The sequence below is a fragment of the Manis javanica genome, chromosome 5, assembly GCF_040802235.1.
Source record: "Manis javanica isolate MJ-LG chromosome 5, MJ_LKY, whole genome shotgun sequence".
Taxonomy (NCBI): domain Eukaryota; kingdom Metazoa; phylum Chordata; class Mammalia; order Pholidota; family Manidae; genus Manis; species Manis javanica.
This window is the reverse complement of record NC_133160.1, coordinates 170,897,839-170,925,550: the sequence shown is the minus strand read 5'-3', so window position 1 is coordinate 170,925,550 and position 27,712 is coordinate 170,897,839. Positions and strand designations below refer to the sequence as shown.

Genomic DNA, 27,712 nt, shown 5'->3' with positions numbered 1-27,712 from the left:
CGCGCCTGCGCAGACGGTCCCCCGCGGTATCACCCCCGCCCCTTCGACGCCCTGCGCGCGGGCGCTCGCGGCGTTCCCGTGAGGCAGTGCGGGGCGCGGAAGACGCTGCGGCGGTTTCTGAGGGACGAGAGCGGGGGTTCCTGAGGTAAGTGGCGCGGACCTCGCGGGCCTGGGAGTCCGGGGAGTGGGACTGTGGATCAGCGCCGGCCACCCGGCTGTCTTTTCTTTCCGGGCGCCTCTGGGGACTCCTTCCAGGCCCACGAGTAACTTTTCGCCCGGCGGCGTGTTGTGGGCCTAGGCCCGAGCCGGGCGCTGGGGCGGGAGGCGACGGCTCGCGGCGCCCGGGGTCGGGGCCCCGGGGACGGGCGGTCCCGTGGCAGGGGCCCCTCGGGCGCGGGCTCCCGGGCCCCGCGCTGCCCCTGAGGCGCTGCTGGGATGCGGGCCCGCGCGCCCGATCTCCGAAAGGGCCAGCCAGCAATCGGGGTGCGGTTTGTGCAGTGTGTCTTTAAAGCTGACTTGGTGATTTTTATGTTTTTTTAATTAATAGGCATACATGCATAACTGAGTCTCACAAAACCAAACCAGAGATTGTGCCCCAAATGTGGTACGGGTACCGTTAATCTGCATTTGCCACCGTCAGTGAAGTTCGCCCGGTTCCGTCATCGTGGATGATTCACCGTTGTGTTTGTTGAAAAACAAGCATTTTTTATTCTCACGTTGAGGCTTTTTCTTAAACCCTAAGCCAGACTTTCCTCTGCACTAGGTCGGTCATATTTGGGTGTTGCTTCTGGTATGAACGGCGGGTGCTAGTGAGTCATTAAGGTGAATGTTTAGTCGACTTCAAAAATCTTACCATATTTATTTTTATTTTCTTAGGAAGGTCAGAGAAAAGAGTTTGCTTAATCACGTGATGGCTTGAGATTGTTTAGATCCGTTTACTTTTTCATTTAGAACTGAACCGCTTCGTAAAATATAATGTATTTGAGACTGCTTTATCTTTGGAAGCAGCAAGGTTTTCATGTTAGATTATTATTATCGTTGCAGTGATCTGAGTGATTGTTTTCTCTTAATCATCAAACATTTCAGCTTCAGCTACCTCTAGGTTCCAGTGGTTCCCAAATACGTGATATTTATATCATCCTTTAAAAATTATAATCACCTCATTTGTGATCTGATACTTGTTTCTTTCCACCCCCAGGAGAAATCATTGTAGGTTCTAAAAATATTTTTGCCCTTCTCTGTGGACTTAACGTAAGATTAGTTTGTATTTGGATTTTTTTGTCTAAATATCACACCGTAAACCCATATCACTTACAAAATATTCGGTAAACCATGAGCTGTGGAAAAGAGTTTGTGGAAACATTAAAAAAAATTGATTACCCAAGAGCTGATATTCTTAATGGGGAAGATTTTGACTGGTTGTTTGAGACTGTTGAAGACGAATCATTTTTGAAGTGGTTTTGTGGGAATGTGAGCGAACAGAATGTGTTATCTGAAGAAGAATTGGAAGCTTTTAGTATTGTTCAAAAATCAGGCAAGCCCATCCTAGAAGGAGCAGCATTAGATGAAGTTCTTAAAACCTGTAAAACTTCTGAATTGAAGGCAACCATCTTGGATGACAAAGAGCTAAAGAAATTACAGGATGAGGTTCAAACTCTGCAGAAACTAAAGAACCTAAAAATTCAGCGCCGTAATAAATGCCAGTTGATGGCTTCAGTGACCAGCCACAAATCTCTGAGGTTAAATGCTAAAGAAGCAGCTGCTAAAAAGCTGAAGCAGAGCCAAGGAATTCTAAATGCTGTGAGTGCGAAGATCACCAAGGACCTTCAGGCTCTTACTGGTGGAGTTGCAAGACTGATGATGTACTTCAGGCATTCTAATTTGGGTCAAGGGACAAATCCACTGGTGTTTTTATCTCAGTTTTCCTTGGAAAAGTATCTAAGCCAAGAAGAGCAAAGCACAGAAGCATTAACCTTATATACCAAAAAAAAGTTCTTCCAGGGTATATGTGAAGTAGTTGAAAGTTCAAATGAAGAAAATTTTCAAGTTTTAGATATACAAGCACCATCTATATGTGATAATCAAGAAGTCCTTGAGGAGAGACGGCTAGAGATGGCTAGGCTGCAGCTAGCATACATCTGTGCTCAACATGAATTAATTCACTTGAAAGCAAGTAATTTGAGCATGAAGGCGAGTATAAAATGGGCAGAGGAGACTCTTCATAGCCTCCCCAGCAAGGTAACGTGAGACTGGATTCCTATTTAATTATTAGGGAGGATACAGTATTGATACCAAAGTACTTTAGAACAGGGGATGTAATGTCATATCCCTGATTTCTGTTGAGTGTTTAGTTGTGATAATGTGTCAGTGTTTCAAATAAGTCCTCATGTTAGTGGAGGGCAGAAGTAGTGATTATAACCCCAACCAGTTAGCTAATGTTAAACAAAATGTGCCTTCTGAATTTGGAATTTGTGTTGGTTCAGGTGCAAACAACACTGTAATTTCCTTTTTTGTGGCTTATGGGTAAAAGAGCCTTATTGCTGTGTTGTGGTATTTTGCCTTGTTTGCTCTGACCTGAGCGTGGTGCTAATGAAGTCAGAGATCCAGTTCAGGGCACTGAAGCCCTGATTCTTTGTTGACAACGTGTAGATGTGTTACAGATAGCTGTCTACACTCTTGGAAAGCTTGCTTTCTTGGTAATGTAAACACTAGGTAGTTGAGTATCTTCTCCGAAATGGAATATCTGTAACCAAGGTAGTTAACTGTAACTAGCACAAACTTTGGAATAATGTATGGAGTTCTGTCAGTCCATAGAAGTGCTAAAATCAGCCAACACACTAGAAGAATAGCTAATTTTAAGAACAACTTAAATAGCATATATTTGCATTTAGTAAATAGTGTGCTAATGATTTTTATTGAGTAAACCAAGTATGATGAGAGATCCCTATTTTGGTAGCCATTTCTGTATATATGTGGTAGCAGTAGCATTAAAGTTTAACAATTCATACGGGCTCTACCCTTGGCTTAGTCCACATTTTTAAAACTGGTTTTCACTTTGTCTAATGTAAGATTAGTTTTTATTAATGACCATGCTATCTAATAACCTAAAATGGAAAGTGAAGATAGTTCTTTGACTATTTCAGCTTTGTACTTACAGTTTGAAATGTAATTGCTTTCTTTGTGTAGGCTCTTGGCAAAGATAATTTGGATTCTAAAATTTCTAGCTTGAATAGCGAGATTCTGAAACTCGAAGAACAGATCGCTCACATTAAAGACAAAAGTTTGCCTGCTGTGGTGAAAGAGAATGCCCAGTTACTGAATATGCCAGTGGTAAAGGGAGACTTTGATCTGCAGATTGCTAAACAAGACTATTATACAGCAAGACAAGAATTAGTTTTAAATCAGTTGATAAAGCAAAAGGCATCATTTGAACTTCTGCAGTTATCATATGAAATTGAATTGAGAAAGCATTGGGACATATATCGTCAACTTGAAAATTTGGTTCAAGAATTTAGTCAAAGTAATATGACGCTCCACCAGCGATTAGAAATGTTAAGAGACCCATCAGTGTCTCAGCAGATAAGTCCAAGGAACACCATTGATACCAAGGATTATTCTACTCATAGGTATGCTTCATTGTTTTTTTTAATAATTATTTTTCCTTTGTTTTTATAAAATACTGGAGAGAGTTTGAATGAAAATTATAGAAGTTTAAATACTTTGACCCTATTTTTGGCTCTTCTCTTGCACTTTTCTTTTATATGCCTCTCTTTTTTAATTTCTTTCTTTTTCATTCATGTTAAATCTGGAAGTAGCTATTTTAGAGCTGAGGAGGATGAGTTGGAGAAATGAATATATATGAAGTCTTATTCACCTTTAGGCATCATTATTTAGATGACTTATTTTAGATTTGGGCCAGGAGTTCAGCTACAACAGGAAGTTTGAGTACAGCTTAGTGTACAGTAGGTATTGCTGGGCAGAGAACTGATAGCATTTTGAGAAGGTGGCAGTAGAGAGGGGAGAAGACCTACTTAATTTCTGTGCCTAAGGTGAATCAGTGAGAATGGGTCTTAACTCTGAACCTTTTCTGGATGTCTGAGCAATTGATGCTAAGGGAATACCTAGATTGGAGGGCTCAAGTAGTCAAAGGCCACAAAAATCTGGATCCTACTCTTGATTTTTCTGTAAGACTAGAGGAAAATCATCTCATCCTTTGTTTTCTTATTAATGAAATGAGGGACACAGATTGGGCTGCTTCATTTAACAATTTCAGAGGGTGGCATTGACATGAGCTGTGTGAACGGTGCCCCCTGGAGTTGTGTAGTCACATCCCAATGGAACAAGATTGGCAAAATTGGACTTGAACCAGTTTTATGAAGTCTGTTGCAACTTGTTAAATTAAGGTAATAAATTTTTTTTTTTGAATTCTAAGGAAAACAGCAAACCCTTTTTGTCAGTAAGTATGGAAGATGCTGCCTCACATTTTCCCATTTGTCTCATAGGATTTTTCTGCCATTTACGTTTGTAGTGTTAAAAGTGGCTTCATAGCTTATCAAGATTATAATTTGCCTACCAAATATGGACGAGACAGGAGTAGCAAGTTTACTATTTTTATTTATATAGTTCTTATTGTTTACTTCTTTTGAACATTTTACATTGTTTATTCAATTTTTCTCTTCTAAGTCCACCACAGTTCTTTAAAATGGGTAGGTATTAAGATGTGAAAATTAAGTCTCAAGAGGTTGACTTTGACCTAGGTCTCACATAACAGCCAGGACTCAGACCTAGGTGTTCTGTGTCAAGTTCATTTCTGTTACTACTACTTCATTTTGTGAGAGAAGTGATTTCTTGGGAGATATTGCTGCAACATATTTTGTTTGAAGTAGGTTAATGGCAGTTAAAAAGAATTTCTTACCTAAACCTTGAGAGAGGTTAAAACTAGAGATTCTGATACAATAATCAGAATATGTATTTCTGTAATGAGACAGTATTTTAGCTGCAGTGTTTTCAGTTGCTTGATTTATCAGCAGATTAATATTTTTAAATTGTTATCTTGTCTCCAAAGATGCCCCAACACAGTGAATTTTAATTTTAGAAACTGTACTGACTTCAGAATATTTTCCTGTAATTTTTATTTCACATTTTAGGCTTTATCAGCTTTTAGAAGGGGAGAATAAGAAAAAGGAATTGTTTATAACCCATGGAAACCTGGAGGACATGGCTGAGAAATTAAAGCAGGATGTTTCTTTAGTACAAAGTCAGTTGGTAGTATCTGCTCAGGAACATTCTTCGTTTCTGTCCAAACTGAACAGTGACGTGGACATGCTTTGTGAAACTTTATATCAAGGAGGACATCGGCTTCTGCTCAGTGATCAGGTGGGTACTTGCTGTAGTAATAAAAAATGCTTTAAAAAGTGATGTTCATTGTTAAAGATACTGAAGAAGAATGTGAACATGAGGAAAATATTACCCCCAAATCCCATTGCCCTAATATAAAATGTTTTTTTATACCTTGAGGTTTTTGTTTTCATATAAATACATTTTTGAGATAGTTTGATCTTTGTATACAGAATTTAAAAAATTTGTAAACTATTTCAAACATAAAAGGTTCTGTAGTATTTGTTTGGCAGATAGGATGCCCCGATATTTTTAAAAAGACATACACGTAGTGTACACTTAATGATAGCATGTTCCTCCGCATAGCATACCCCCCCTTTGTCAAGGAGTAACTACTGTGCTTAATTTTATCATTTGCTTGCTTTTGTAATTCTATTACATACATATTTGTAGACTATATTGTTTAGTATTGTATGTTTCTAGATTTTATGTACATGGTAATTCATATGTTCTTCAGGAACTTGCTTCTTATGACTTTGAGACTCATCCATGTTTCAATATATATGAAGCTTTAGGTCATTTAGTTTTCTCATTTATATAGTTAGTATTCCATCCAGTGAAATTCCGCAAGTTAATATATGTTCTGTGTAGATGATTTCCTTTCTGGCTATTGGAGATCATGTCTTGTTGTGTGTCCCATAGTTGCACAAGTGCACAGACTCTCTGATGCAGGAGTGGAATTGCTGGATCACAGGCTCAGTTTCACAGGGTCCATCTAATTGTTTTCCAGAGTGGTTGTACCATATTGTACCAGCAGTGTCTAAGAGATGCTCTGTAGCTACATCATTCTCATCACATAGCATTGTCTGATTTATAAATTTCTCAACATGTGGATGTAAATTAGCATCCTGGTGAGATTGTAATTTGCATTTCCCTGATTATTTCAGAGGTTGAGTCCCTTTCAGTTTATTGGCCATTTACCTTTTTCTGGGAATTGCTTTTTCATTAAGCTCCTTTCCCCTTTCTTTAGCCTTTTCTTTTTTTAATCATCTGTAGTAGTTACATATTTCAAATGTCAGTGTTTGTCAGTTACATGTGTTCCATATATTTATTCCCTACTTGTGACTTTTCCTTTTCACTTTTTTTTGTTTGCTTGTTTTGTTTTTATTAGGATTTTGATTTTGATGCCATTTATCACTATGGTTTGTCCTTTTTATATCTTCTTTAATGTCTTGTTAAGGTTTGTTCTTAACATCATAGTGATAGTCCCTTTTACTTTATCGTAAGGTTACACTGTTCAATAGCAGGAGCTTATTTTTATGTATGACATGAGATAGAGTTTGTTTTATTTATTTTTTCCCTATGAGTAACCAAATTGTCCCATCACCATTTATTTTTTTTATAGTTTTGTGTTTTACTTTTAATCTATGTTCCATTTGAGTTATTCACTGAGATATTGTTTGGCTTGCTTTTTACACTTAACAATATCAGCATTTGATAACTGACATTACACAGTCCTCAGTTGTATTTCTTTTTTGAGAGGACATCTCTCATATTTATTGATCAAATGGTTGTTAAGAACAATAAAATTCTGTATAGGGGACTCAATGCACAGTCATTAATCAACCCCAAGCCTATATCTCAACAGTCTCCAATCTTCTGAAGCATAACAAACAAGTTCTTACATGGTGAACAAGGTCTTACATAGTGAATAAGTTCTTACATGGTGAACAGCGCAAGGGCAGTCATATCACAGAAACTTTCAGTTCTGATCACGCATCATGAACTATAAACAAGTCAGATATGATTATTCATTTGATTTTTATACTTGACTTATATGAGTCTCACATTTCTCCCTTATTATTATTATTATTATTTTTTAATAAAATGCTGAAGTGGTAGGTAGATGCAAGATAAAGGTAGATAACATAATTTACTGCTGTAAGAGGGCAAATGTAGATGATCAGGTGTGTGCCTATGGACTAAGTATTAATCCAAGCTAGACAAGGGCAACAAAACATCCACGGATGCAGAAGATTTCTCTCAAAACAGGGGGTGTGTGAGGTTCTAAGCCTCCCCTCTGTTGGTCCCCAATTTCTCACCTGATGGCCCCCCTGCGACTGTGCCTGTCTTAAGTTGTTCCTCCCTTGAGGAATCTTATCTGTCTCTGGCTAACCAGTCATCTTCCGGGGCCATACAGGGAAATGTAAAGTTGGTGAGAGAGAAGCAATATTCTTTGAAAAGGTTAGCTTTTTACTTCTTTGCAGATTTATGCCCTGTGGCTTCTATGCCCAGCATTTGTCCTGAGGTATTTTTACCACTTGGAAGAATTGTGATACTCGGTAATTTTCGATATGAGGCACTAATTCTTCTAAAGGGTTGTAATTAGGAAGGAAGAAGAAAACCTATAGAAGTAGCAGACGGAAGAAAACATGGGAAGATTGATTATTTCTTCAACATATCTTCTTGTAAAGTAACATAAGCATGTATAGGTTTTAAACTACTAATTAAATTGTGTACACACATTAACATAATAGGAATACAGCTACATAACAAAAGCAGACCTACAATTACCAGCCAGTGAAACCAAGAAAACCAGTTAGGTACCCTAGGTATTTGTAAAAACTTATCAATGATATGATGGATATTGTCTAACTGAATTTGAATAGTTTGAGAAAAATCAGACAAGTTAAAACAACACATTCCTGGGAACTGTTCACATCCCATGTGTTCTTTTAACAGTAGATAGTCTGTAGTCACACGATTTTGGAGCACTGCAACTTGCACTTCTCCTAATTCTTGGTTGAGTTCCGACAGTATAGATCCAGTCAAATTTGTTGTTTTACTGTGTACAGGCCAGCTTAGATATCTCCTTCTTCATTCCAATGCAAGTCCAGGAACTGGTGGGATGGATGCAGCTACAACTGCAGCAGCGCCAGGATCCTTGTTGAAGTTTTTTGATGATCATCTTCTGGAATGACTCTTCCAGAGGATGTTGATGTTGGAAGTTCTTCTTCATATCGTATCTTAATTCTTTTTCTGGGTAGCCAAATTAGGCTTTGATCCTCTGTATAAACACAAATAAACCCTTTGCCCACACTTTGATATGCCCCTTATACCATTGTGAAGAACCTATTGGAGATCACCACACAGGAACTGCTTTTTTTTTTTTTTAAGACAAAGGAATATTATCAGAAAAATGTACTTCCATAGCTGATCATCTGACACCCTTTAAAAGATAAAAATTAAGGATATGTAAAGCATGCATTAATCATTGATTTGCAGTTAGTTTTATCCTATCAGGGAGTAATCCCCCTTTTCTTTCTCTTTTTTGTTTTTGTTTTTTGTTATCATTAATCTACAATTACATGAAGAATATTACGTTTACTAGGCTCTCCCCTATACCAAGTCTCCCCCACAAACCCCATTAACAGTCACTGTCCATCAGCATAGCAAAATGTTGTAGAATCACTACTTGTCTTCTCTGTGTTGCCCAGCCCTCCCCTTTCTCCCACCCCGCACATTATGCATGCTAATCATAATGCCCCCCTACTTCTCTCCCCCCCCCGCTTATCCCTCCCTACCCAACCATCCTCCCCAGTCCCTTTCCCTTTGGTACCTGGTAGTCCATTCTTGGGTTCTGTGATTCTGCTGCTGTTTTGTACCTTCAGTTTTTCCTTTGTTCTTATACTCCACAGATGAGTGAAATCATTTGGTATTTCTCTTTCTCCGCTTGGCTTATTTCCCTGAGCATAATACCCTCCAGCTCCATTCATGTTGTTGCAAATGGTAGGATTTGTTTTCTTCTTCTGGCTGAATAATATTCCATTGTATATATGTACCACATCTTCTTTATCCATTCATCTACTGATGGACACTTAGATTGCTTCCATTCTTGGCTATTGTAAATAGTGCTGCAAAAAATATAGGGGTGCATCTGTCTTTTTCAAACTGGAGTGTTGCATCCTTAGGGTAAACTCCTAGAAGTGGAATTCTTGGGTCAAATGGTAAGTCGATTTTGAGCATTTAGAGGAACCTCTATACTGCTTTCCACAATGGTTGAACTAATTTTCATTCCCACCAGCAGTGTAGGAGGGTTCCCCTTTCTCCACAACCTTGCCAACATTTGTTGTTGTTTGTTTTTTGGATGGTAGCCATCCTTACTGGTGTGAGGTGATATCTCACTGTGGTTTTAATATGCATTTCTCTGATAACTAGCGATGTGGAGCATCTTTTCATGTGTCTGTTGGCCATCTGAATTTCTTTTTTGGAGAACTGTTCAGTTCCTCTGCCCATTTTTTAATAGGATTATTTGTTTTTTGTTTGTTGAGGTGGGTGAGCGCTTTATATATTTTAGATGTCAAGCTTTTATCGGATCTGTCATTTACAAATATATTCTCCCATACTGTAGGGTACCTTTTTGTTCTATTGATGGTGTCTTTTGCTGTACAGAAGCTTTTCAGCTTAATATAGTCCCACTTGTTCATTTTTGCTTTTGTTTTCCTTGCCCAGGGAGATATGTTCAAGAAGAGGTCACTCATGTTTATATCAAAAAGATTTTTGCCTATGTTTTTTTCTAATACTTTTATGGTTTCATGACTTACATTCAGGTCTTTGACCCATTTCGAGTTTAGTTTTGTGTATGGGTTAGACAGTGATCCAGTTTCATTCTGTTACATGTAGTTGTCCAGTTCTGCCAGCACCATCTGTTGAATAGACTGTCAATTCCCCATTGTATGTCCATGGTTCCTTTATCAAATATTAATTGACCATATATGTTTGGGTTAATGTCTGGAGTCTCTAATCTGTTCCACTAGTCTGTGGCTCTGTTCTTGTGCCAGTACTGAATTGTCTTTGGCTTTGTAGAAGAGCTTGAAGTTGGGGAGTGAGATCCCTCCCACTTTATTCTTCCGTCTCAGGATTGCTTTGGCTATTCAGGGTCATTGGTGTTTCCATATGAATTTTTGAACTATTTGTTCCAGTTCGTTGAAGAATGTTGCTGATGGGCATTTTGACGATATTAATTCTTCCTAGCCAAGAGCATGGGATGAGTTTCCATTTATTAGTGTCCCCTTTGATTTCTCTTAAGAGTGACTTATAGTTTTCAGGGTATAGGTCTTTCACTTCTTTGGTTAGGTTTATTCCTAGATATTTTATTCTTTTTGATGCAGTTGTGATTGGAGTTGTTTCCCTGATTTCTCTTTCTATTGGTTCATTGTTAGTGTATAGGAAAGCCACAGATTTCTGTGTGTTAATTTTGTATCCTGCAACTTTGCTGTATTCCGATATCAGTTCTAGTAGTTTTGGAGTGGAGTCTTTAAGGTTTTTTATGTACAATATCATGTCATCTGCAAATAGTGACAGTTTAACTTCTTCTTTACCAATCTGGATTCCTTGTATTTCTTTGTTTTGTCTGATTGCGGTGGCTGGGACCTCCAGTACTATGTTGAATAACAGTGGGGAGAGTGGGCATCCCTGTCTAGTTCCCTATCTCAGAGGAAAAGCTTACAGCTTCTTGCTGTTCAGTATGATGTTGGCTGTGGGTTTATGATATATGGCCTTTATTATGTTGAGATACTTGCCATCTATACCCATTTTGTTGAGAGTTTTTATCATGAATGGATATTGAATTTTGTCAAATGCTCTTTCAGCATCTATGGAGATGATCATGTGGTTTTTGTCCTTTTTGTTGGTGTGGTGGATGATGTTGATGGATTTTCGAATGTTGTACCATCCTTGCATCCCTGGGATGAATCCCACTTGGTCATGGTGTATGATCCTTTTGATGTATTTTTGAATTCGGTTTGCTAGTATTTTATTGAGTATTTTTGCATCTACATTCATCAGGGATATTGGTCTGTAGTTTTCTTTTTTGGTGGGGTCTTTGCCTGGTTTTGGTATTAGGGTGATGTTGGCTTCATAGAATGAGTTTGGGAGTATTTCCTCCTCTTCTAATTTTTGGAAAACTTTAAGGAGAATGGGTATTATGTCTTCTCTGTATGTCTGATAAAATTCCGAGGTAAATCCGTCTGGCCCGGGGGTTTTGTTCTTGGGTAGTTTTTTGATTACCGTTTCAGTTTCATTGCTGGTAATTGGTCTGTTTAGATTTTCTGTTTCTTCCTTGGTCAGTCTTGGAAGGTTGTATTTTTCTAGGAAGTTGTCCATTTCTTCTAGGTTTTGCAGCTTGTTAGCATATAGGTTTTCATAGTAGTCTTTAATAATTCTTTGTATTTCTGTGGAGTCTGTCGTGATTTTTCCATTCTCATTTCTGATTCTGTTGATGTGTGTTGATTCTCTTTTTCTTTTAATAAGTTTGGCTAGATGCTTATCTCTTTTGTTTATTTTCTCAAAGAACCAGCTCTTGTTTTCATTGATTTTTGCTATTGTTTTATTCTTCTCAATTTTGTTTATTTCTTCTCAAATTTTTATTATGTCCCTTCTGCTGACTTTAGGCCTCATTTGTTCTTCTTTTTCCAGTTTTGATAATTGTGATGTTAGACTATTCATTTGGGATTGTTCTTCCTTCTTTAAGTGTTCCTGGATTGCTATATACTTTCCTCTTAAGACTGCTTTCGCTGTGTCCCACAGAAGTTGGGGCTTTGTGTTGTTGTCATTTGTTTCCATATATTCCTTGATCTCTATTTTAATTTGTTCATTGATCCATTGATTATTTAGTAGCATGTTGTTAAGCCTCCATGTGTTTGTGAGCCTTTTTGTTTTCTTTGTAGAATTTATTTCTAGTTTTATACCTTTGTGGTCTGAAAAGTTGGTTGGTAGAATTTCAGTCTTTCGGAATTTACTGAGGCTCTTTTTGTGAACTGGTATGTGGTCTATTGTGGAGAATGTTCCATGCGCACTTGAGAAGAATGTATATCCTGTTTCTTTTGGATGTAGAGTTCCATAGATGTCTATTAGGTCCATCTCTTCTAGTGTGTTGTTCAGTGCCTCTGTGTCCTTACTTATTTTCTGCCCAATGGATCTATCCTTTGGGGTGAGTGGCATGTTGAAGTCTCCTAAAATGAATGCATTGCATTCTATTTCCTCCTTTAGTTCTGTTAGTATTTGTTTCACATATGCTGGTGCTCCTGTGTTGGGTGCAAATATATTTATAATGGTTATATCCTCTTGTTGGACTGAGCCCTTTAACATTATGTAATGTCCTTCTTTATCTCTTGTTACTTTCTTTGTTTTGAAGTCTATTTTGTCTGATACTAGTACTGCAACCCCTGCTTTCTTCTCTCTGTTGTTTGCCTGAAATATGTTTTTCCATCCCTTGACTTTTAGTCTGTGCATGTCTTTGGGTTTGAGGTGAGTTTCTTGTAAGCAGCATATAGATGGGTCTTGCTTTTTTATCCATTCTGTTACTCTGTGTCTTTTGATTGGTGCATTAAGTCCATTTACATTTAGGGTGACTATTGAAAGATATGTACTTATTGCCATTGCAGGCTTTAGATTAGTGGTTACCAAAGGTTCAAGGTTAGCTTCTTTAGTATCTTACTGCCTAACCTAGCCCGCTTATTGAGCTGCTATATATACTGTCTGGAGATTCTTTTCTGCTCTCCCTTCTTATTTGTCCTCCTCCATTCTTTATATGTTGGTTGTTTTATTCTGTGCTCTTTCATGTTTCCTTTAACTGCTTTTAGTGGGTAGTTGATTTTATTTTCGCCTTTAGTTAGTATTTGGTTGGTCTGCTTTCTTTGCTGTGATTTTATTTTCTCTGGTGACGTCTGTTTAGTCTTAGGAGTGCTCCCATCTAGAACAGTGCCTTTAAACTACCCTGTAGAGGTGTTTTGTGGGAAGCAAATTCCCTCAACTTTTGCTTGTCTGGGAATTGTTTAATCCCTCCTTCATATTTAAATGATAATCGTGCTGGATACAGTATCCTTGATTCAAGGCCCTTCTGTTTCATTGCATTAAATATATCATGCCATTCTCTTCTGGCCTGTAAGGTTTCTGTTGAGAAGTCTGATGATAGGCTGATGGGTTTTCCTTTATAGGCGACCTTTTTCTCTCTAGCTGCCTTTAAAACTCTTTCCTTGTCCTTGATCTTTGCCATTTTAATAGGTGTCTTGGTGTTGTCCTCCTTGGGTCCTTTCTGTTGGGAGTTCTGTGTATTTCTGTGGTCTGTTCGATTATTTCCTCCCCCAATTTGGGGAAGTTTTCAGCAATTATTTCTTCAAAGATACTTTCTATCCCTTTTTCTCTCTCTTCTTCTTCTGGTACCCCAATAATATGGATACTGTTCCTTTTAGATTGGTCACACAGTTCTCTTAATATTGTTTCATTCCTGGAGATCCTTTTATATCTCTCTGTGTCAGCTTGTATGCGTTCCTGTTCTCTGGTTTCTGTTCCATCAATGGCCTTTTGCATCTTATCCATTCTGCTTATAAATCCTTCCAGAGTTTGTTTCACTTCTGTAATCTCCTTCCTGGCATCTGTAATCTCCCTCCAGACTTCATCCCTTAGCTCTTGCATATTTCTCTGCATCTCTGTCAGCATGTTTATGATTTTTATTTTGAATTCTTTTTCAGGAAGACTGGTTAGGTCTGTCTCCTTCCCTGGTGTTGTCTCTATGATCTTGGGTTGCCTGTAATTTTGCCTTTTCATGGTGATAGAGATAGTTTGCCGAGCTGGGACCAGTGACGTCTGGAAGAACTTCCCTTGTTGGTTTGTGGCCTTCCTCTCCTGGGAGAACAGCGACCTCTAGTGGCTTGTGCTTAGCAGCTGTGCACAGAAAGGACTTCTGATTCTTGCCCGGCTGCTATGGAGTTTATCTCCGCTGTAGCTGTGGGTATGGCCTGCCTTGGGCTGCTGCTCCAATATGGTGGAGCCATGTTGGAGGGGGAACGGCCCGGAGGCTTTTTATCTCTGTGAGGGGCCTCCGTGCTCCCTGCTGCCCAGGGGGTTAGAGTGGCCAGAGATCCCCAGATTCCCTGCCGCTGGACTAAGTGTCCCAGGACGCTTCTGTCAGGCTGTGAGGTCCCTGTCCCTTTAAGACTTCGAAAAAGCACTCGCTTTTCTTTGTGCCAGGTGCAACGTCTGCAGGGACCTGCTCACAGGTGTTACTATCCTGTTTCCCTAGTTTCCAGCACCTCACACATGCATTGTGTCTGCGCTCTGGTGCAGATGGCTAGGGCTGGGTGTTTAGCAGTCCTGGGCTCCCTCTCTCTTCCTGGTCCACCTTCTCTCCTCCCGCTGGGAGCTGGGGTGTGGAGCGCTCGGGTTCCACCGGGCCACAGCTTGTATCTTACCCCCTTCGTGAGACACTGCCTTCTCACAGGTGTGGATGTGGTCTGGCTGTTGTCCTGTGTCTTCTGATCTCTATTTTAGGAAGAGTTTTCTGTGTTGTATTTTCAAAAATATATGTGGTTTTGGGAGGAGATTTCCGCAGCTCTACTCACGCCGCCATCTTGGCTCCGCCCCCCCAACACCATTTATTGAGGCATACAGATTTAAAATCAGAATCTGTCTGGTGAAGGGAGCCTCTTAACATGAGATAAATGATCTTTTTTTTAAATTTATAGCATTTAATATAGTCATTTCTGCTAATTCTTAAAAACATAGCATCACGTTTATAAATCAGCCGCATTATGAAATTTCTTATGCCCAAAGCATACTTTTGTTCCAGTTTATTCTATCTATACTTTTAATTTAAAAAACAATTGATGGCTGTATTGAGGTGGAAAGTGGTATCTTTGTTCTTCTGAACATAAAAGTTTTGTGAGTATACTAGTATTTGGGGAGCATTATCATTTTATGCCTTTTCTGAAAAGTATGATTAGGCATTGGATTCAGGCATGCTAAGTCTCAGTCAGGAGTAAATTTTATGGCTGTTAGGTTCCTGAAAACAGGGGTGTGTAATGAAAATTGTGACAGGCTCTTAATTATAATGATGCTACTCAATGTGGATATAATAAATATGTCGAGCTAGTTTATAAAACACCCTCATGCAGCCTAGAAACCTGTGTGTAACACGAACAGTCACCAAATGGCCATGTCCTTCGAGTCTGCTTTAAAGGCAAGTGGGAACGAAGCCTGTCTCAGATTCCACTCAGCACTGCTCCTTGACTCAGAGATCCAGGACACAGGGCCTTATGTCCCAGCAGAAAAGTAGCAGGACATCATCTCTCAGAGGCATGGAGTTGTAGCTCTGTGTTCCATTGGTCTGAAGGGAAAACTTTAGAAAAGGTTGACTGGAGTGAGCATTGGAGCAGGTAATGCTGTCTGATGGGCAGGAGTCATTGAAAACAGTAAAACCTGCTGAAAAAAGTTTGCAGAGGACCAGTTAGAAGGAAATTTGCAGTAATTCTGTTAGCAGAGTATAAAGGTCTGAGAAAATGTCAAAATATCTGAAGATAAGTGATAGAGAAGCGATCTCCATACATGTCTGTCAGGACCTCAAGAAACAAGGTAGCCTTTTGCCATTAGAGCCACATTATGGATGAGAGAGACAGCATTTACTCAAATTCAGAACAGGAGGGCTTCAAAAATCAATAGAGGTCACATTTATTTAATGGAAATAATTTAACTTTCTCAGTTGATAAGAGTGCCTAAGGTATTGGGTGGCAAATAAATAATCCTGGATGAATCTGGCAGTACAAACTCTGCTGGGCAAGTCAGTGTGCTGAGCACGCAGCAGAGGTAATGGATAGAATCACAGAATACCATGTGTTCCCAGACAGGTATCATTGAATAGTGCAGGAGGGTCACGGGCTCTGGAGTTAGGTCACTGTGCATGCTCTCTTTCTCCCTACCACTTATCATTTGCCTATGAAGAGATAAATGATCTTTTAAGTGCTTTTTATGTTCATGTCTATTTTGTTAGACAATATGGGCACTACCAGTTTTGAGATTTAAACTGGGTTGAAAGTCTGAGAGTCTTTGGAGGACACAGGTGATTCCTATTTGGGCTGTAATTCTAACCAAGGGCTCTTCCATTCTGGGCCATCCTGATTTTAAGATTGTGACCTTTGAGTCCATGCTTATCATGAAGAGGGTTTCCTGTTTGACTTCCCACTTTCTGTGGGCCTTGGACTTTGGTTTTCTCCCACTTGTCTTATGAGTCTCAAAAAAATCATATGTTTTAATTTTCCAAGTTAGGCAGTTGCCTTAAAGTAAAGCTGTTCCTGGGCTCCCTTAGCAATCTGGGTTGTTTATAGACTTCCAGTTCCTTCTTGTTGTTTCTTTGTTGCCTTTAGGAAGCTTTTATTCTTTTTGATTTTTCAAAAAAATTTCATTTAACCTTTCACATTTTTTTCTATGAGAGGATTGATTTGAATAACTAGCCTACCTTCCCTTGAACAGGATGGTTTGTGATTCGTGTTTTAAAATAATTTTTATTGTAAAGTACACAAAATAGAAAGTTTGCAGTTATAACCATTTTTAAGTGTATAATGAGTAACATTATGTACATTCACAATATTGTACAACCATGCCCATGATATATTTCCAGAACTTTTTCATCATCTCAAACAGAAACTGTGTCCGTTGAACAACAGTAACTCCCTACTCTGCCTTCCTCTCAGCCCTTTGTAACTTCTGTTGCATTTTCTGTCTTCCAATTTGCCTAGTTGAGGTTCATCTAAGTGGAATCATACATTATTTATCCTTTTTGTGTTTGGCTTATTGTCTCACTTAGCATAATGTCCTTAAGTTTCAGCCGTATTGTAAAATGTCGATTTTATTCCTTTTTTATGGCTGCATAGTATTCTGATTTATTATATACCACATTTCATTTATCTGTTCATCTGTTGGTGGACAGTTTGGTTGTTTCCACCTTTTGGTTGTTGTGAATAATGCTTTGAGTATTCCTGTGTAAGTATCTGAGTCCCTGTTTTAATTTTTTTGGTGTATACCCAGTTGAACCATGTGATAATTCTGTGTTTAACTTTTTGAGAAACTGCCTGTCTTGCCAATGGGTTTCAGCCCTAGACAAGTTCACTGTGGATTCAGTGAGACCGAAGAATGACAATGGAATATTCTTGGGGTGAAAGGGTTTATACTCAACTTTATTCCCATAGTGGCAGGTTGGTCACTAGAATCCCATCCACTCAGAGCGAGTCTGCATGCAGCAAGCCGGTCTCTGCCTCTGGGCCTCTCTGCCCCTGTAGCTGTCTCAGTTTGTGTACTTGGCACTGCCTTGCAGCCATGCAGCCATTGTGTCACCCAGAGCACTGGGCGGAACTCTCTATATAGAGTCAGTAACAACGTATTGCCTGTCACACGTGTGTAGTGAGCAAGCCGACCAGGGCCAGGTGAGAATCCTGGCCATAGGAACCTTCACTTTCTCTACACTGCCTTAACTCTTCCACAGCAATTGTACCATTTAAATTCCCACCATCAATGTGTAAGGGTTCCAGTTTCTCCATATATTCATGTATACTTGTTATTTCCCCTTTTTAAAAAAATATGTAATAACCATCTGACTTGCCTGGGGCTGAATACCATTATGTTGCTGTGGATAAAGTGAAGGTTCCCATGGCCAGGATTCTTACCTGGCCCTAGTTGACTAGCTCACTGCACATGTATGGGCAATACATTGTTACTGACTCTTTAAAGAGCTCCTCCCAGTGCTCTGGGTGACATGGTGGCATGGCTGCAGGAGAGCAGAGACAATACTGAAGTGGTGGCAGCGCCAAGGACAGAGACTGAGACGGCTGTGCGGGTAGAGATGCCCAGAGGTAGAGACCAGCTTGTTGCCTGCAGACTCTCTCTGAGTGGATGGGATTTTAGTGATTGACTTGCCACTGTGGAAATGAAGTTGGGTATAAACCCTTTCACCCTAAGAACGTTCCACTGTTATTTCTTTGGTCACATTGAATCCATAGTGACCTTGTCTGGGCTGAAACCCATTGGCAAGACACCTTGAATTCTCTTAGTAGGGGGGAAAGGGCTAACCATCTTCTTGTAACTTTTCATAGAAAGTTCTTGAATTGCTGTTAAATTTACCTGTTATTGAGCTTTTTTCCTCCCCATGACAAACACCCAGGTTTATTCTTCTGGCAGTAGATCGAGCAGTAGAATCACATCTGCAGTCTCTGCCTCCGTCTCCGCCTCCCCCTCAGAGCACTGGGCAGAGCTCTTCATGTAGTGACTCAGTCAGTAAAAGGTCACTGCCTACGGGTGTGGGAGCAGGAGCCCAGCAGCAGGCCAGTTACATCATCAAGTAGCTTAGGTTCAGGTGAGGATCCTGGCCACAGGAACTTCCGTTTTCCCACACCATCCTGATGGGTATAAAGAGATAACTGATTAGTTTTTAAAAAATCTCTTACTGATTTTTATGTTCTTGATCTATTAAATAATTATTGGAAAATCTGTGATGTGTAGTCGAACATTTCCCCTTATAGTTCTATCAGTTTTTTCTTTATATTTGAGTTTATTTTATAAGCTACTTCTGAGTTTAAAACTGGAAGTTATTATCCTCATGGATTTAAATTGCAATGAATTGTATCATTTAATTATACATAATGACTCTTCCTATTTTGCTTTTTGTCTTAATCTTTTATGTATTTTTTTGAAATAAACATTTTCACTCCCATCTTTGGTTTTTAATGTTACAGTCCTCTTGATTTAAGAATCATACCTTCTATAACCAATCCACCATTGTTGAGTATTTTGATAGTCTTCATTTTTTTCTTTTGTTTGCTCATGAATGACATCTTGTGTATCTTGTGTATATAGCTTTCTGTTTCACTCGGATGCATCTTAGAAGTAGAACTGCTGGGTTTCTTGGATATACACATTTTCTTTGCCTGTTGGTATTGCCAGACTGCTTTTCAAAGGAGTCATACTTGTTTACAATGCCACCAGCACTATTTAAGTATCCACTAGACACCACTGGTCATACGATATACCATTATTTCATGAATTGCTAAGAAACAAAAGTCTTTTTCAGTTAAAATGATATAATACATTCTTATGTAGAATTATTTCATACTTATTAGAAGTTATCTTTTAAGTATAGCTGGACATAATTTTTATTATATCACTTGAGAATACATTAAAAGGAAAAATGGTTAGGGTATTTCTGAGGCTTTACAAAGTTCTGTTCTTCTGTTACTTTTTTACTCAACAGTTGTCTTTATTTCTCCACACTATACATCAAGGATGTTGCTGATAGCAAAAAAACTAATAACCTGATAAAAAATGGGCTATGGACTTGAATAGACATTTCTCCAAAGAAGACATAAATGGCCCAGGTATATGAATAGATGCTCAGTGTCACTAATCATCAGGGAAATGCAAGTTAAACCACAGTGACCTATTACCTTATATCATGATGGCTTTTATCAAAAAACAAATGACAAGTATTGAGGATGTGGAGAAATTGGAACCCTTGTACATTGTTGATGGAAATGCAAAATGGTGCAGCTGCTATGGAAAGAAGTATGTAGATTCCTCAAAAAATTAAAAAATAGAACTTAGACCCTGTAATCCCATTTCTGGACATTTAAACAAAATAATTGAAATTAGGATCTTGACAAAATGTCAGCATTCCTACATTCATTGCAGCCAAGATGTGGAAACAGCCTACCAGTGGAGCAATGGATGAAGAAAATGTGGTTTTTACATAAAATGCAATATTATTCAGCCTTAAAAAAATTTGTGCAGTATTTCACAGTACAGATAAACCTTGAGGAAATTATGCTGAATGAAATAAGACAGTCTCAAGGACAAACAATACATGATTCCATTTAGATGAGGTATCTACCGTAGTCAAGACTCAGAAGCAGAGAGTAGAACGGTAGATGGCAGGGGCTGGGGAGGAATGGGGAGATGTTAATCAGCAAGCATGAAGTTTCATTTATGCCAGATGAGTAAGTTCTAGAGCTCTGCTGTACAGCATTGTTGCTGCAGTTAATGAAACTGTATGTACTCTTAAAGTTCTAAGAGAGGAGATTTCATTTTAAGTGTTTTTACCAGAGTAAAAAAATGTTTAATGTTGGTGACAAAGCATTCTTTATGAATGTGGCCAATAACAATTATATGATGCTCTCAATTGTAAAATACATACTGATTTTAGATATGTCAGAATGTGAAAGATTGCCTCCTAGAATCACTAAAATATGGCAGTTTCACAATAACTCACTGGGAATCATTATTTAATGTTTTCTCTAGCCCAATAAGGTATAAATGCCACCCATACCAATTTTAACTGGTGTTTTTATTATTAATAAAGTTGAATATTTTTCAGTATCTGTAAGAGTGTCATTTTAGCAACTAAGATAAAGATCTTTAGTACAAAAATTAAAGGTGAGATTGTACTTTATCACTGTATGCAAGTTTACCAAGGTTTTCTTCAAAGGGAGACCATTTAATATAGGTATTAGTTGATTTTATAAAGAATATAGTTTAAGAAGTACTGCTCTCTAGAACTGGCATTTATAAGTTTTAAACTGTCATTCTTGAACTTGCACATTAGAATCTCCAGGGAGCCTAGTGAAATGTAGCTTCCTGGCTATGTCTCAGAGTTTGAGTGACTTAGTGTGGAGTGACGTACAGGCGTCTGTATTCATAAGGAGCACCCCGGTGATCACCATGCTCATGGACCGTGCTGAGAAGCTGTGGAAGGTTGAAGTGAGCTATAGATTTTCTGAGACCCCTTTGGTAACACTGGCTGAAAATTTAAAGGGGTAGAATACTTGATTACAAACCCATGGAAACTTAATAATGGCTTTTAATATTAGGAAGCGAGGAATTTCAGTTGATTAAATGTGAAGAGTCCAGGATGTCTAGGATCTTGAGCAGAATTCCACTGAAGTCAGGATTGTTGAATGCCAGGTATATCATTCTATCCTCTGTAACAGAAAAAAGATGGAGATTTTTTCAAGGTATTTCTTTTTTATTTGTAGTTGCTTCATTTCAGGGCTTTCTCAGTATCTCTTTTGTCTACAGAAATTAGGCTACAACAAGGTTTGCTAAATTAAGCAGATTGTGAGCTCCGTGAATGAGCTTGTGTTCATGCTTAAATTCATAGTCTCTGAGACAGTGCTTGGCACATGGTACCATTCAGCAATATTTGTTCAATATATGAATATACAGAACAGTTTACATATAAGGTACTCTTCAGGGAGGAAGTTTGCTTTGAATTACTTAAACTGCCTATCAAATTTTTGGCAATTGATTTTACAGAGGATTTGTATTAAACCTACAATGGGTTTTTAATTGAGGATCATTGTTAAATTTAGGGGAATAATTATATCATTTAGATCCTTTCCATGTAAGTTACATTTTAAACCTATAATTGGTGTTATGAATAGTGCTTTTGCATTAAAAGCATTGTTCTTTTTCTTTTAGGAGTTAATGGAGCAGTTTCATCAAGTTGAATCTCAACTGAATAAGCTAAATCATCATCTTACTGATACTCTGGCTGATGTGAAGACAAAAAGAAAAATTTTAGCATCTAATAAACTGCATCAAATGGAAAGAGAATTATATGTATATTTTTTAAAAGATGAAGATTATCTGAAAGATATTGTGGAAAATTTAGAAAAACAATCAAAGATTAAGACTGTTGGTCTCGAGGATTGATATTACTAAACTGAATCTTTACTACATACACTATGTTTTAACATTTTATATATTGGGAGGAGAATATAACCAATAAACACTACTAAAATTTTGAATTTGAGGTCAATGGAACATTTCATTTAATGATTCAAGGGTTATTTTTTTTTTCCTTAGCATGTTTGTTCAGAGTGACAATGCTTTTTATGACTTGAACATTTGCTTGGTGGAACTTAATCTTGAGAGCTTTTTAATACTTAGTTATCTCTCCTTTACTATTTTTTTTAAGAAATATAAATTTTCTGCTGTTAAATGTTTTAAAAAGTTGAAGAATGTTAAGTCAGCATTGTTAAAGCTGTAGACCTTAATATATGGAATAGCCAAGTCCCTTCATATTTGATTTTAAGTATAATCCTGTAACTCAAACTATATTCCCCTGTAGTTTCCAGCCTCAGACTTTGAGAGTCTTAATGTTCCTAATTACATCGCAAAGAATGTCAAGTCTCTATTGGCCTTTGTTCATTTTAGAGGCTGAGTCCTGGGGACTCAAAAATTTCTACAGGACAAATCTTGAGCAGTGCTGACTTTTGTGTGACTTATGTATTGTAATGACTTTGAAATGTCAGTATTTGGTAAAAGTGATTGTCAAAGGATATATACTGCTATTTTAAAGAGTTCCTTTGGAGTGAGAGTGAAAATACTTAAATATTGGATTGTATTAGGTGGGATACAAGTGTAGTATTAGGAAAAATAGAAATTATTTTAAGAGTTAGAAATAATTTGAAGTAGCTTATTTATCACTTATTGCATCAAATGCTTCTTGAGTACCTGATTTATGTGGCCTGTATTGTGTGCCATGCAAGCTTTATACAGAAAAGAGAAGGTGAGGGTAATTACCTTCAAGATTATTCCTGTTCCAAGGATGTATTACCTGCTTTTATACAGAATGCAAGTCTAAAATCTACACACTTTAGGTGATCTTTATGGAGTTTTTTAACTATAACCATCAGAAAATCAGTATGCTTAGGTGACAGATGATTGAGCCACCCATCTTAGGTGACAGATGATTGGTAATTTTTGTAATTCCATTGAACAAAATTGTTTTGCCAATTATTGTCTTTTTGCATTATTTAAAATTTTATATGAACTAGATTAATATGCTTGAAAATTTTGCAGCAGTACATGGTATTTAGAATTTTGCTGTTAGCTCCTCATGGATGACTTTCCCCCCCTTTTTTCGCTATTCTACCTTGGAATAAGGAATTTACTTAGATTTTTTCTTTTCTCAGTAATGTGAAAAAATAATGTCACCTAGTTTCCTAGCTCATGGAACAGGAAGTTCAGTTTAGATCAGTGCTGAATGTGTCAGATGTATGACAAGCTACTTGATGACTTGTGCTGCCTTTTCCAGACCTTCACCCAGTCAGCTGGGGGCCCGGTATAGTAAGCCATGCAAGGGAAATGGTGTCAGGATGTGTGTGTCTCATAATTACCCAAGTCAGTTAAAAGTAATTTTTATGTTACTAAATTTGCATATTTGAAAGTTGAACAGCTGTACCAAACCTCAGAAAGTATTTGAGTAGATGCGCTTGCTTTAAAATTGTTCAACTAAAACACAGGTTCTTTACTTTGTTACCTATTTACCATAATACCCCAGTTGAGCCCATAACTGTTTTGCTTTCTTCTTAACTTTTCTGTTGTATTATGGACACAAGTGATAACCTATTTCCTGTGGTTTTTAATATAGTGATTTTTATGGAAGTCTGAGTACATAACACTTTTCAAATGTTTCTTATTTTGAAGTCTCAATTAATATATGGGCATTATGTTTATTTTATGTTTAGGATTTTATGAAAATGGAAAATTACAAGGCACCTGTAGGCTTTGATCTCTGTGCGATGCCACTCTCCAGCGTTGCTCAGAAGATTATGTCTGCTATACATTCAGGTGATTTAGTGGAGGCTAAGAACTGGAGAGAGAGTGGAAAGAGTGAGTAATTTTTATAAACCTTCCTGTCTCACTACCATGAACACTACTACCTCTTAAGACTGAAGTTTGAAAGTGAAATGTAGCAGAATTCTTCTGTAGAACTGGATAGGAAAGTTTCTGCCTCCAAAAAATGGAAGCCAGCTCCCTAACCTTTACTCTCAGTGGGGACCTAGCTGCTGCTCCCTCAATTTCACAATGCTCTTAGCCCTTATCACTTTAGAAATGTAATGCTCTCTTCCTTATTCTGTCAAGCATTCCCTTAGAATCTGGGTCTACAGTATAAGTAGCCTCTTGCTTCATTCAGCTTGAGCTCCCGGTCACTGAATCTGAGCATAGGGTTTGCTTATTGTGTATGGTGGACAACAGAATGGCTGTAACATTATGTATACTGTCCACCGCAGAGATACATAAACTTTTAAAGGTGGCAGAGATTGTTGGTCTGTGTGCATATATCTCTGACATGTGATATACTAGTAAAAACTGACACATGCTCACAAGTGCAACTAAAAAGTTTGAAACACCAGTTTTGTTTTGTTTTTTTAAATTCATTTTGTTATCATTAATCTACACTTACATGAAGAACATTATGTTTACTAGACTACCCCCTTCACCAAGTCCCCCCCACAAACCCCATTACAGTCACTGTCCATCAGCATAGTCAGATGCTGTAGAATCACTACTTCTCTGTGTTGCACAGCCGTCTCTGTGCCCCCCCCACATTATACATGCTAATCGTAAGGCCCCCTTTCTTTTTCCCTGCCCCCTTATCCCTCCCTTCCCACCCATCCTCCCCAGTCCCTTTCCCTTTGGTAACTGTTAATCCATTCTTGGGTTCTGTGATTCTGCTGCTGTTTTGTTCCTTCAGTTTTTCTTAAGAACACCAGTTTTTTTAAACCAGCAAAGTAATTTTTATTTTAAATTTGTAAGACTGGGCCAAAAACTTGTTCTTTGTTTCTTTTCTGAGCAGTAAGGTATGAGTGAGGCGTAATGGAATAATTATATTGAGATGAATGATTGAGTATTGAAGACTAGCATAATAGTTGTTACAAATGCAGTTCCTTGATAAAGATACAGAAGCGCTTAACATATCCATCATTAATAGGAAGGCATCTGTTGGCTTGTGTAGAAGTCACTAGTAAATTAACTGGTAGGAATTCTTAGGTGTAGCCTACATACCTAGCAATTGACAGTGCTTTAGGGGGAAGGGTAGCAGTGGGTGGAATAGTAAAGAAAGATAAATATTTAAACAGCAAAGAAGTTTTTCTTTATTCTGTAGACTTGCTTAGTAAAAGAGCAGTGTGTGCCTGATGGGTAGAAATATATGTCTCTTTAAAAACTGGTGCAGGCAATGAGATGTCCCTGGTAGCCATGTCAGTTTCTGTTGAGAAAAATTTATGGCAGTCACACCATCTCATGAGCTCTCTTGTTATGCTTTTAAAATACCTTGTTAAAAATCCTAGTTTCCATAAATTTATTGAGAAGATAATGGAAAAAGTTAAGGTATTTTCTGTGAGGTGTGCTTGGATTTGGAAAAAGTAGAATTTTCACATGGGCTCTGTTCTGTCTGTTGCTGCATAACTCTGTTACGGAAAACCTGGTGACTTGAAACGACACACATTTGTTACCTCACAGTTTCTGTGGGTCAGGAGCCTGGGTACAGCTTAGCTGGGGCCTTTGCTGGGCTACAGTGCAAGTGTCAGCCAGGGCTGGAGTCTCATCTGGGGCTCAGATGGGGAAGCATTTTTTTCCAAGCTCACATGGCTGTTGGCAGAAGTGAGTTCCTTGTAGGTGTTTGAACTCAGGGCCTTAGTTTCTTGCCAGGTGTTGGCTGGAAGCTGCCCTTTGTTCCTTCCCATGAGGTTCTCTCCTTGGGCAGCTTTATAAACCTGGTGACTTAAACAACACCCATTGTTATCTCACAGTTTCTGTGGGTCAGGAGCCTCCTATTTATAAATTCTGTAAATTTATAAATTACTGTAGCTTGCTTTTTCAGACCAGTAAGAGTGTCCCTAGCAAGACTGACACCACAGTCTCCTAACATAATCACAAACATCCTGTTACCTTTGCTGTATGTTGTTGGTCAGAAGTCAGTAAGTCCCATCCACACTTAGGCAGGGCATGAATGCTGGGAGGTAGGTCATGGCATCTCCTTAGAGTCTGTCTGCCATAGGGTTTTATTCTTACTTCATGTGAAGCTGCTTAAAGCTGGGTTGCTTGTGGGTTATTGATGAGTGCTGCTGGACCTAAGATCTCATTAATTCCGGAACTCATGTCACAAGCAGAACTTATTGTGTCAGATCCTTATCTAAGTAAAGTATTGTAAGTCAGTCTTTCATTTCTGAAAGACATTTCATACCAAATAAATATAAAAATAGAACTCAAGTCAGTGGAAATAAACTACAAATACTTGGTTTTACAAACACTTAAGTAAAACCAAACAGTATTAATGTTGTATGTCACTTTGGGATCTAATTTTCTGATCTGGACTGAGGTGTCTTGAGATACACATCTAGTAAGGGCTGGACTGAGTATAGGGCTGGACTTGTAGCAAGATCAGTCTTTATTTAAAAATAATTTCTGTGAAAAAAGATAGGAAAACTTAAAATACAGTTTAATGAAGTAATAGAGGCCATCCATCAAACTACCATCTGCATCGACACTTCTCCAAATTTCCTTCTCTGTTAAAACCCTCTCCCTGCCCAAAAATAACCATTATCCTGACCTCGTGGCAGCCATGTCCTCCTTCTGATCGCAGGCATTTCATATTGCTCCAAAGGTATTGTTAGCAGAGGTTACTTGTCTGCCACACCAGCGTTTGTCTTGCCCTTATGAGGCACATTGCCAGACCGCATGGCTCAGGCTGCAGTCAGGTGTGACTAAGTGGTTCCTGTCAGTGGGATGTGAGTGAGCTCAGGTGATGTGTGCAGTTTCCAGGGTAGGTCCGAAGACATTTGACTTGCTTTCTAGCCGGCCGCTTCTCTTCTCTCCAGTTGCAAGCTGAAGACCCCTTTCCAGCCTTGCAAATGATAGCGGTGTCCTGGAAGAGCAAGGTGCTGGAAGGAACTGGGTCATGAGCAGCCTCATGGAATGGCTATACCACCAGCTGAGACCACTTCCCTCAGAGCATGAGAGAAATAAACTTATGTTTGTGTTCCTTAAGTGTTAATATTGTTGGGTCTTTTGTGACTGTAGCTTAGCTTTTTAATTCATATGCTTACACTAGATTCAGAATTGGGTTCATGTGCCTTAAATTTTCATTGTCATGTTGCTCAGTGTGATGTCACTGAAAGTCTTTGGTAAACACTGTGGAAGGAGTTGTTTTTGGGGTGTTTTCAGGATTGTTGGCTGACCTGTGCCTTGTACGGGGCTATGGTTAAGTGTATATTAGAATATATCTGTTTTGTCTAAGTACCTAAGAAATCAAATAACATTTAAGTACATTTACCCACATTCTTTTATATTTTAACTTAATAGAGTTTAGAGGTGAAAGTGGTGTTTTCCAGGAAAATAAAATTTACAGATAATACATATTAATAGAAGTTTGAGACCCCTAAAGGTAAATATTTGTCAAAACTCAATTTGTTACTGGCACAAGAACAGAGCCACAGACCAGTGGAACAGAATAGAGATTCCAGACACTAACCCAAACATATATGATCAATTAATATACTCTAAAGGGGGCATGGATATACAATGGGGGAATGACAGCCTCTTCAACAGCTGGTGTTGGCAAAACTGGACAGCTACATGCAAGAGAATGAAACTGGATCACTGTCTAACCCCATACACAAAAGTAAGTTTGAAATGGATCAAAGACCTGAATGTAAGTCAAAAACCATAAAACTTTTAGAAAAAAACATAGGCAAAAATCTCTTGAACA

General features: G+C 38.4%; 2 protein-coding genes across 3 annotated transcripts in view; both read left to right on the top strand.

The window, feature by feature from the left end:
- The first annotated feature begins 34 nt into the window (after positions 1–34).
- On the top strand, positions 35–26,991 carry HAUS3 (HAUS augmin like complex subunit 3). 2 transcript variants are annotated; one of them, XM_017641730.3, is made up of 6 exons: positions 35–145; positions 1,199–2,238; positions 3,187–3,626; positions 5,148–5,376; positions 21,634–23,832; positions 26,823–26,991. In XM_017641730.3, the coding sequence occupies exons 2-5, from the start codon at positions 1,333–1,335 to the stop codon at positions 21,865–21,867; spliced, it is 1,809 nt and encodes a 602-aa protein (XP_017497219.3). In that variant the 5' UTR covers positions 35–145; positions 1,199–1,332; the 3' UTR covers positions 21,868–23,832; positions 26,823–26,991. The 2 variants fall into 2 exon arrangements, with proteins under 2 accessions (XP_017497219.3, XP_017497209.3); XM_017641720.3 differs by lacking the exon at positions 35–145 and adding an exon at positions 626–763.
- Positions 23,694–27,712, top strand: part of POLN (DNA polymerase nu) — a 153,390-nt gene continuing 149,371 nt past the window's right edge. The window contains exon 1 of the mRNA XM_073237950.1: positions 23,694–23,832. Within this exon, the coding sequence (XP_073094051.1) occupies positions 23,694–23,832 (139 nt within the window). The remainder of the gene's footprint in view (positions 23,833–27,712) is intronic.